The sequence below is a fragment of the Salmo salar genome, chromosome 01 (genome assembly GCF_965601325.2).
Source record: "Salmo salar chromosome 01, fSalSal1, whole genome shotgun sequence".
NCBI classification, from domain to species: domain Eukaryota; kingdom Metazoa; phylum Chordata; class Actinopteri; order Salmoniformes; family Salmonidae; genus Salmo; species Salmo salar.
The window spans coordinates 82,282,354-82,293,350 of NC_138291.1; the positions used below are offsets into that span (position 1 = coordinate 82,282,354).

Below are 10,997 nucleotides of genomic sequence, written 5' to 3' on the forward strand. Positions count from 1 at the left end.
ACTCTAAAGCAGCTGTACCTTCGAGTTAAAAAACTTGAGGTACAAACCACAATGTAGAAATGAAACTGTGTAGGTGTGTTTTTTCCTTTATGGTGTGAGAAAGTTGCGAGATGTTCTGTGTAAGTGTGATTGTGTTTATTCATCTGTGTGCATTCTCAGTACAGGAAACCTCACTGTATTTGTGTTTAAACCATAGCACTTGTTTTCTGATTACATCGTGTAAGTGTGATACTCAAAAAGCAGAGAGACAGAAATGTGTGTATCCAACAGACAAATGAAGGCACAAGGAGAATCAGTTCAATTTTGTAAAAATAGTGCTCTTTAATATACATTGTTGAAATATCTTAGAAATATAAATATGTGCAAAGTTCAATCTTTAATTTCTCTTCTGAAATGCTTTTAGGTTTTTGTTGTTCCAGATAGTTGGGCTTGCACTGTCTGCCAATCTAGTGGCGAGGTTATGAGCAGTCTTTATAAAAGACAAGTACTTCTGACACACACACGTAGCTGAGCTGGTGCAACACATTAGGTTGATATGACGATAATAGATGTTAAAAATTACAAACGTTGCTCTTCTACTAACTAGGCTCTTACCAGGAAGACATGGATTTAGCTAAACACGACATCATCATCATCATCTTCAAATGAAGGATTTGTTGTCTCTGTGGCCCAGTGTGAAAACAATCTTGCCTACTCATCCTCCTCATCCCTCACTATTACCGCTTCCCCCCCAATCATCCTTGCCTGTCCCCCCCTCATCCAGCGTCAGCCATACTCGTCTTCAGCACTCTTCCCTCACACTTCAATCCCCCCCCGGACTACTGACTATTTTCGGCTTCAGTTTTTGTTTCTGACTGTGTCCCAAATGGCACCCAATTTTATATACAGTGCACTACTTTTGACCAAGGCTAGTGCACTTTAAAGGGTATAAGGTGGCATTTGGGACACACGGTGTTTCTGCCTGCCAGGAACTAAAATAAGATCCACTGTTAGCTTTGGGGTTGAGTGAGAGAGAAATCTATCTATTTATATGAATAAGCGAGTGAGCGGTGTTAGTGTTATCATACATTTTCTCTTGTGAGTAGATGGATGGAGATGGGAAGAAAGACAAAGACATAGAGGTATCTCCATCACATTCTAACAGAAGAGCTACCAAAGATGCAGTTACAGTGCCGTGAAAAAGAATTTGCCCCCTTTTTGATTCTCTATTTTTGCATATTTTTTCCAACATCGCTGTGGAGGAATTTAGGCCCACTCTTGCATGGAGAACTGATTTATCTCAGCAACATTTGTGGGTTTTCATGCATAAACTGCTTGTTTCAAGTCCTGCAACAACATCTCAATTTGGATTAGGTATGGACTTTGACTAGGCCATTCCAAAACTTAAAATGTGTTGCTTTTTAACAATTTTCATGTAGACATGATTGTGTGTTTTGGATCATTGTCTTGCTGCATGACCCAGCTGCCTCAGGACCTGAACCACTTGCCTAAATAGACAGAACCATGAATTCTACTCTGTATCAGAGAATTCTACAGGAGAATGTCAGGCCATCCGTCTGTGAGCTGAAGAGCAGCTGGGTCACGCAGCTAGACAATGATCCAAAACAAACAATAAAGTCTACATGAAAATGGCTAAAAAGAAACAAATTTGGAGCCTTGTCAAAGTACAGACCTAATCCCAATTGAGATGATGTGGCAGGACTTGAAACGAACAGTTCATACTTGAAAACCCACAAATGTTGCTGACTTAAAGCAGTTCTGCATGCATGAGTGGGCCAAAATTCCTCCACAGCGACGTGAGAGACGGATCAACAACTACAGGAAGCATTTGGTTGCAGTCATTGCAGCTAAAGATGGCACAACCAGTTATTGAGTGTAAGGGGGCAATTACTTTCACACACAGGGGCATTGGGTGTTGCCTAACTTTGTTTATGAAATAAGTATATAATTGTGTTATTTGTTCACTCAGGTTCCCTGTATTTAATATTAGGTTTTGGTTGAAGATCTGATAACATTCAGTATCAAAAATATGCAAAAGTAGAGAAAATTAGAAAGGGGGCAAATACTTTTTCACAGCACTGTAAGCTGTATGTACGTACGTGGTGTGTGTGTGTGTGTGTGTGTGTGTGTGTGGCTAGTGGCTGTCTTCAGCCATGATCCCCCACACCCTCCTATGAGGCAATGCTAGTTGGCATACAGCAGTGGAAATGTGTACGACACCACACACAAACACTTTCACTCTGCTTTTGGCCCCTTCGTTTGACACACTATTTCGCCTCTCTCCCTGTCTCTCGCTTCCTTTCCCTCCCTCTCGCAGTCCATGGAGCCCATTCTACATGTCAAACAGGAGATAAAGGGAGGAGATGAAAGCCTCGGTTGATCAATAGAAGGAGCTATACCTCAGCCACAGCAGCACAACAAACCCCAAAACAACCTTCTGGCTACACTCCTAAAGCCACACACAGCACTGTGTATGTGTGTTTGCATGCATGTGTGGCGGGTCCACGGTCTGCATTATCGACCCATCAATCTTTTTGACTACCCAATCACAGCACCCGCTGAGAGATTGGGTGACTGGCTGAGAGGGCAATGACTTTTAACCCCCCCCAGTCTCGTCTTGACTCCCATCAACGGTCTGTCCAGGAGCGGAGGAGTATCAATTGTTACCTATATTAGGCTCCCCTTGGTAAGAAAGCAGTGGCATCGATCTGGAACAGCTTACCCTTTCCAAATCCTATCCTCAACTGTTGGAGGGGGAAACCCCAAACCTGAACTGTGTGAGTGTGTGTATGTGTGTGTTAGATGGGGGCATCGTACTCCTCCAAGAAGTTCCTGAGTGTGTGAGGGAGCTGGTGTGTGTCCGGGCTGACCGAGCCCCCGAGGTGTCCGTTCAGGGTCCTCCTACACAGGTGTTGGAGGGAGGACAGGGAGGAGGGGAGGGGTCGACGCAGCTCCAACGGAACCTTCTCTCCCCCTGAGTGGATCAGATACACACTCCCAGTCCCCGACCCCACAGTCTCCCCTGCCGCTGCAGCCATGCCTCCCCCCGCCCTTACCCCAGCCTCCCCGTCTCCACCTCCTGCTGCTTCTCCACCTCGTCCCTCCTTCCCCATGTAGTGTCCAATCAGTTTGAGCACACAGTCGAAGCGCGGGGGCATGTGTGTGCAGCACGAGTCGGGTTGCAGGTAAAAGCTTCCCCCCTGGCTGTGGATACGGAGGTTCTTGGTCCCGCGGGCCGTCTGGACCGACAGTGTGAAGAAGTAGTGGTGGTCGGATGAGTCTCGAACCAGGAAGGTCCCGGGGGGCTGGGAGCGGAGCAGAGAGCTAGCCTCACGACCCCCCACCGCACCCCAGTAGAACCCACTCTCTTGTAGCTTACGCACCGCACACAGCACCTGGAGCAAGGAGAAGAATAGGTTACTTACTGTATATTATAAACTGGGTGGTTCGAGCTCTGAATGCTGATTGGCTGAAAGCCATTGTTTATCAGACTGTATACCACAGGTATGACAAAACCTTTCTTTTTACTGCTCTAATTACATTGGTAACCAATTTATAATAGCAATAAGGCACCTTGGGGGTTTGTGGTATATGGCCAATATACCATGGCTAAGGGCTGTATCCAGGCACTCCACATTGCCTCGTGCTTAAGAACAGCCCTTAGCCACGGTATATTGGCCATATACCACACCCACTCGTGCCTTATTGCTTAAAAATAGTTGATGACAATAACTACGATACATACACTGTCGTTTGACATATTTAATTTCTCCCTATCTGCTATCCCCACTTGCTTCAAGATGTCCACCATTGTTCCTGTACCCAAGAAACTAAATTACTGTCCTGGGCTTCATGGCGGGCTGCGCCCAGGAGATGAAGGTAGGCAACAACACCACTACGCTGATCCTCAACACGGGGGCTCCACAAGGGTGTGTGCGCAACCCCCCCTGCACTCCAGGTTCACCCATGACAGAGTGGCCACGGACGTCTCCAACTCAATCATCAAGTTTGAAGATAACAGTGGTGGTCCTGATTACCAACAATGCCGAGACAGCCGGCAGAGAGGTGGTGAGGCATCTGGCTGAGTGGTGCCAGAAAATAATCTCTTCCTCAACGTTAAAAAGACGAAGGAGCTGATCGTGAACTTCAGGAGACACCAGAGGGAGCACGCTACCATCCACATTGACAGGTCCACTGTGGAGAAGGTGAAAAGCTTCAAGTGTCCTCAGAGTACACATCACTGACAAACTGAAATGGTCCACCCACACAGACAGTGTGGTGAAGAAAGTGCAACAGCGCCTCTTCAACCTCAGGAGGCTGAAGAAATTCAGCTTGGCCCCTAAGACCCTCACACACTTTAACAGATGGACCATTGAGAGCATCCAGTCGAGCTGTATCACCGCCTGGGATGGCAACTGCACAGTCCAGAGGTTGGTGAGGTCTGCCCAACGTTGGCATCACCAGGGGCACACTGCCTGCCCTCTAGGACATCTACAGCACCCGGCGTCACAGGAAGGCCACGAAGATCGTCAAGGACCTCAGCCACCTGAGCCTCAGCCTGTTCACCCCGCTACCATCCAGAAGGTGAGGTCAGTATAGGTGCATCAAAGCTGGTACAGAGAAACTGAAAAACAGCTTCTCTCTCAAGGCCATCAGACTGTAAAAATAGTCACCACTAGCCGGCCTCTGCAGAGTACCCTGCCCTGAACTTTAGTCACTGTCACTAGCCAGCTACCTTCCGGTTACTCAAACCTGCACCTTAGAAAGTGCTGCCCTATCGACATAGAACACTGGTCACTTTAATAATGTTTACATACAATTTTTTACCCAATTCATATGTCTATAATGTATTCCAGTCAAGGCCTATCCTATTTAGCTATTGCTGTACATATACTATTCTTCAGATATACTACATATTCTAACCATACTCTCTCCATAATGTCTATACATCCATTACACAAACACAGTACATTCGGAAAGTATTCAGACCGCTTGACTTTTTCCACATTTTGTTACGTTACAGCAAGACCAGGTTTAGACATTTTTGCAAATTTAAAAAAACTGAAATAACATTTACATAAGTATTCAGACCCTTTACCATTTATTCAGTACTTTGTTGAAGCACATTTGGCACCAATTACAGCTTTGAGTCTTCTTGGGTATGACCCTACAAGCTTGGCACACCTGTATGTGGGGAGTTTCTCCCATTCTTCTCTGCAGATCCATCTCTGGAGAGACCTGAACAGCTATTTTCAGGTCTCTCCAGAGATGTTTGATCGGGTTCAAGTCCAGGCTCTGGCTGGGCCACTCAAGGACATTGAGACTTGTCCGAAGCCACTCCTGCGTTGTCTTGGCTTTGTGCTTAGGGCCGTTGTCCTATTGGAAGGTGAACCTTAGCCCCCCAGTCTGAGTGCTCTGGAGCAGGTTTTCATCAAGGATCTCTCTGTACTTTGCTTCGCTCATCTTTCCCTCCATCCTGACCAGTCTCCCAGTTCCTGCCGCTGAAAAACGTCCCCACAGCATGATGCTGCCACCACCATGCTTCACCGTAGGGATGGTGCCAGGTTTCGTCCAGACATTACGCTTGGCATTCAGGCCAAAGAGTTCAATCGTGGTTTCATCAAACCAGAGAATCTTGTTTCTTAGAAGCCTTTTGGCAAACTCCAAGCATGCTGTCATGTGCCTTTTACTATGCTGTGCCTTGATTGTATTACTGTTGATGACATCTGGAAATGTGCATGTACATCCTGGCCCATCTACATTTGCTAGCCCCAATTCTGACTTATGCTCAGATATCTGCTTCACTGATTTCTGCTCTCGTAAAAGCCTGGGTTTTCTGCACGTTAACACTCGAAGCTTATTACCTAAAATGTATTAATTGAAAGTGTGGGTTCCCTGCTCCAATTCTGATGTGTTGGTCATTACTGAGACGTGGTTAAGGAAGAGTGTTTTGAATACTGATATTAACCTTTCTGGTTATAACCTTTTTCGGCAGGACAGATCTTCCAAAGGTGGAATTGTGGCAAACTTTACCAAGGATCACCTTCAGTGCTCGGTTGTCTCCACCAAGTCTGTCCCCAAACAATTTGATTTGCTGGTATTAAGCATTAAACTTTCAAATAGCTCTTTGTTGACTGTTTTTGGGTGCTATCGTCCTCCATCAGCACCGGCCTGTACCCTACCTGCCCTAAGCTCTCTCCTGGCCCCTTACTCTAAGTTTGAATTTGTCCTGCTTGGTGACCTAAACTGGGACATGCTTAAACCACCTGACCAAGTCCTAAAGCAATGCGATTCCCTAAATCTTTCTCAGATTATTATCAATACCACAAGGTATGACTACCATTCGGCCATCAGATTTGTCACCACTGCTCCTTATAGGACACATCACTGCACTCGACACTGCTCTGTAAACTGGTCATCTCTGTATACCCATCGCAAGACCCACTGGTTGATGCTTATTTATAAAACCCTCTTAGGCCTCACTCCCCCCATCTGAGATATATACTGCAACCCTCATCCTCCACATACAACACCCGTTCTGCCAGTGACATTCTGTTAAAGGTCCCCAAAGCACACACATTCCTGGGTCGCTCCGCTTTTCAGTTCGCTGCAGCTAGTGACTGGAACGAGCTGCAACAAACACTCAAACTGGACAGTTTTAGCTCAATCTCCTCATTCAAAGACTCAATCATGGACACTCTTACTGACAGTTGTAGCTGCTTTGTGTGATGTATTGTTGTCTCTACCTTCTTGCCCTTTGTGCTGTTGTCTGTGCCCAATAATGTTTGTACCATGTTTTGTGCTGGTACCATGTTGTTGTTATGTTGTGTTGCTGCCTTGCTATGTTGTCGTCTTAGGTCTCTCTTTATGTAGTGTTGTCTCTCTTCTTGTGATGTGTGTTTTGTCCTATATTTATATTTATTATTTATTTTTAATCCCAGGCCCCCGTCCCCGCAGGAGGCCTTTTGGTAGGCCGTCATTGTAAATAAGAATTTGTTCTTAACTGACTAGCCTGGTTAAATAAAATAAATCATAAAATACTGATGAGTAGCTTCCGTCTGGCCACTCTACCATAAACGTCTAATTGGTGGAGTGCTGTAGAGATGGTTGTCCTTCTGGAAGGTTCTCCCATCTCCACAGAGGAACTCTGGAGCTCTGTCAGAGTGACCATTGGGTTGGTGGTCACCTCCCTGACCAAGGCCCTTTTCCCCCAATTGCTCAGTTTGGCTGGGCGGCAAGCTCTCGGAAGTGTCTTGGTGGTTCCAAACTCTTCCATTTAAGAATGATGAAGGTCACTGTCCTTAGGGACCTTTAATGCTGCAGAACTGTTTTGGTACCCTTCCCCAGATCTGTGCCTCAACACAATCCTGTCTCGGAGCTCTATGGACAATTCCTTCGAACTCATGGCTTGGTTTTTGCTCTGACATGCAACTGTGGGACCTTATATGTACAGGTGTGCGCCTTTCCAAATCATGTCCAATCAATTGAATTTACCACAGGTGGACTCCAATCAAGTTGTAGAAGCATCTCAAGGATGATCAATAGAATCAGTATGCACCTGAGCTCAATTTCGAGTCTCATAGTAAAGGAATTTGTTTTTCTAAAGATTCTAAAAACGTGTTTTTGCTTTGTCATTATGGGGTATTGTGTGTAGATTGCTGAGGAAATTGTTTTACTTAATCCATTTTAGAATAAGTCTAACATAAAATGTGGAATAAGTCAAGGGGTCTGAATACTTTCCGAAGACACTGTATATGTATGCTAATGTTTCTATATTTATTAATTCTATTTTTAACTTTTTAGATGTGTGTATTGTTAGATATTACTTCACTGCTGGAGCTAGGAACACACACATTTCACTACACCCGCAATAACATCTGCAAAATATGTGTATGCGACCAATAAAAGTGGATTGATTTATCAACAAGAGGAACCATATTATACTATGTTGTAAAGATAACAATTGGACAAACCAAGAGACTGGGGGAGGAATAATGATGGGTTTGCATTCAGTAAGAGGCTAGCTAGTTTACCTCGAGTACATGTGGAGCTGACTGACACAGTCATGACAGTATTAAACTGACCTGTTGGTAGTGTGCATGTGAGCTGAAGGGTTTATAGCGCAGGGGGTGCACACGAGACCCCTGACCTCTGGGCTCTGGGGGGGTCATGCTGCTCATGGTGGGGGGGTCGCGCCTGCTGTGGGTTACCATGGCGCCCTGACCCCCACGCTCGGCTCGTTGACCGAGGGGTGGGGGGTCCAGAGCAGGGAGGGGCGAGGGAGAGTAGGGGGCAGGAGGGAGAGAGAGAAGAAGAGATGAAGAGGGTTTGCGATGTGGGGAAAGGGTGAGGGCGTGAGGAAGGAGGGGAGGAAAGGGGGAGATGATGTGAGGGAGGAGGGGGGAGAGGGCGTGAGGGAGGTGGGGAGGAGGGGGGTGCACACACGTTTCCCAGAGCGACGATACTGAGGAGCAGTCCAAAGAGGACCTCAGAGAGACCACCCACTGCAGACAGCTGCAGAGAGAAAGGCGAGAGAGAGCAGGGGGCAGAAATGTGTTATAATAGTGTTATCATACATTTTCTCTTGTGAACACTTCAAAGGTGTGAAGGAGTCTTTTTCCACTGATTCTATATGGAGGCCAACACATGGTGGAGTACATCTTCTGTATATAAAACACATTCACAAAAACACACATAGCTACACACCCACAAACATTCAGCTAGAGGTTTGAACCTCGATCCCTGTTGTCAGTCAGGTCATTATCATCTCTGACATTAAGGTCTAAATAACTGTGTTCACACACACACTAAACGTGTACAGTGTTAAACAGCTCAGCTCAAACTCTCTTTTTACCACGGGGGGGGTCAGAAAACCAGGTTATTATGAATGAGTCCAGGTTCATTCTGAATAAATAACCTCATTCCCATGCAGCCTGCTGCTTTCGCCAGCAGAGCTCTATGGTTCTCCGGTTTCATGGTAAATAGGCTACCCCCGGGCGGGTGGGTCTGGCTGTCTCACTGTGCTGCTGATCAGAGCATTTGGAGCAAGACGGAATGGGCCAAGCTCCATATTGAATAGATCTCCATTCACCAAGGACCGGTGCTAGTTGTTACTTGAAGCGGCAAGAGATGCCATAACTGCCCGCTCTGCAGCTGCTTAACATGGTGTCTGTCTGAGCTGAGCTGGGGCCCCTTCCAGCCACAAAAGAGAAATGTGACTTACCCCCTAATTCTAAGAGCGTAGGCTGACTCGAGGAAACCTGGAGTTCCTCAAGGAACCATTGCAGTCAATGGGTTCATATTTGCACTTTCGGTTAGTTGAGGGGTTCTTGGAACAACCTTTAATGTTTCAATATAGCAAAAGGTTAACATGATGAACATGAATAACATTTACTCTTACAGGGGGGACAAAAATAACTAAAAGTCATTCCTCCAATCTTCTGATAGGCTGTTGCCACTACAATATATTATTGAATAGGTTCAAAATTGAACCTCTTGCATCACAAAAAGGTTACTGTGATAAGCTTTAGACAGGGGTTCCTTGAATAACCTTTTCAGAGAGGTTCCTCAAGAAACAGTTTTGACCTGGAAAAAATGGTATGTGGCAATCTGTTGAACACCAAAAGGTTATTTGAGGCTTATTTCATTCCAAGAGTGTACAACATAGCACTGTCTATCTCTGTGTGTCTATCTGGAATAAGGAGAATGAGTATAATACATCCCAAAAGCAAAGTCCTGTTTTGCATTGAAACATTAAGCTGCCTGTAGTAGAGCTGGTACCCTGTGATGTTTTGGAGGCACAAATGGCTTCCCATATCGCCGTTATGATAATCATGTTTTTGCGCAATTGCAACGTCTTGCTTAACATGTGCACTGTTACACACATATGCAATATGCTATTTTACGCACCATGTACAGCAACAGCAGCACTCTATGCCCCGGGTATGGAGCCTGTTTATTTACCTTGGAGATTGTTCCTGTCCCGGGCTCCAGCGTTCCTCTCCAGGGAGAAAATATCCAAAGTCCCCGAATGTCTATGTGTTAAATCATTTATTAAGTTGGTCATTAATTCTGAATAGACGGCCTCTTCTAACCGATGGAGGAATGTATCGGTAAAGACGTCCGCGTCCCCCCTCTCTCTCTCTCTCTCTCTCTCTCTCTCTCTCTCTCTCTCTCTCTTTTCTCCAGCAAACGGAGGTAGCTGTGTTACCGCGGTCAACGAATAGAGCGAAGGCTCCACCTCCTCAGCTCTGAGGTTCTTCCAGTAAACACACACACGCGCGCGCGCGCTTTGGCAGATTGCCAATAAATAATCAGTGCGTGACCTTTTACGGGAAGATTCCCGTAGTTATTGGCTGGTGAGTCCTCCCTTCCCATCCACTCCGCTGCTCTGACAAGGTGAAACAGTTGAAGCCGTTTGCTTAGACTACCCTTGAGAAAAACCACAATTCAAGCCTGACTGACGACTAGCCTACTGCACTTATAAACAAAGTGTTACACAATACACAATTTACATTCAAGCTTCCACAGTATACTGTAGGCCCCTCAAACTCAACTCTGGAATCGACGCCAGTCCCACTGCGTTTTTTCATTGTTACCGTCTAAGGGACTGATTTATATCTGGGACACCAGTGGGTGCAACTAATTATCATGTAGAACAGAAAAACAACAGGCTCCGGACCTCGTATGGTAAGTTGTATAGCCTGACCCTTCTGTAGGGTATAATGTAATACAAAAATCTAATCCAAATCAATACAACCGGTGTATACCTTTTATTTAATTTATTTATTTAACCTTTATTTAGGCAAGTCAGTTAAGAACATATTCTTATTTACAATGACGACCTACACCGGACAAACCCCGGACGACGCTGGGCCAATTGTGCGCCGCCCTATGATGGGACTCCCAATCACGGCCGGTTGTGATACAGCCTGGACCTTACCGTGAAATGCTTACTTATAATGCAGTGCAACATTTTTTGTTAAGAAATTATTTAC

At 45.6% G+C, this 10,997-nt stretch overlaps 1 protein-coding gene across 3 annotated transcripts; it reads right to left on the minus strand.

Annotated features, from left to right (window-relative positions):
* Nucleotides 1–296: 296 nt before the first annotated feature.
* Nucleotides 297–10,334, minus strand: LOC106612385 (suppressor of cytokine signaling 3). Of its 3 annotated transcripts, XM_045723257.2 has the most exons (4): nt 9,964–10,334; nt 9,224–9,339; nt 8,085–8,514; nt 297–3,395 (listed from the first exon to the last, which is right to left on the minus strand). In XM_045723257.2, the coding sequence occupies exons 3-4, from the start codon at nt 8,211–8,213 to the stop codon at nt 2,799–2,801; spliced, it is 726 nt and encodes a 241-aa protein (XP_045579213.1). In that variant the 5' UTR covers nt 8,214–8,514; nt 9,224–9,339; nt 9,964–10,334; the 3' UTR covers nt 297–2,798. The 3 variants fall into 3 exon arrangements, with proteins under 3 accessions (XP_045579213.1, XP_014068953.1, XP_045579212.1); XM_014213478.3 differs by lacking the exon at nt 9,224–9,339; XM_045723256.2 differs by having other exon boundaries at nt 8,085–10,334.
* Between the last annotated feature and the right edge of the window lie 663 nt (nt 10,335–10,997).

What these genes read in the sequence shown, in the direction of transcription:
- LOC106612385 (XM_014213478.3), bottom strand. Translation starts at nt 8,213, where the DNA reads ATGGTAACCCACAGCAGGCGCGACCCCCCCACCATGAGCAGCATGACC. An exon ending in CACATGCACACTACCAACAG is followed by an intron (nt 3,396 to 8,084) that starts GTCAGTTTAATA and finishes TCCTTGCTCCAG; the next exon opens with GTGCTGTGTGCGGTGCGTAA.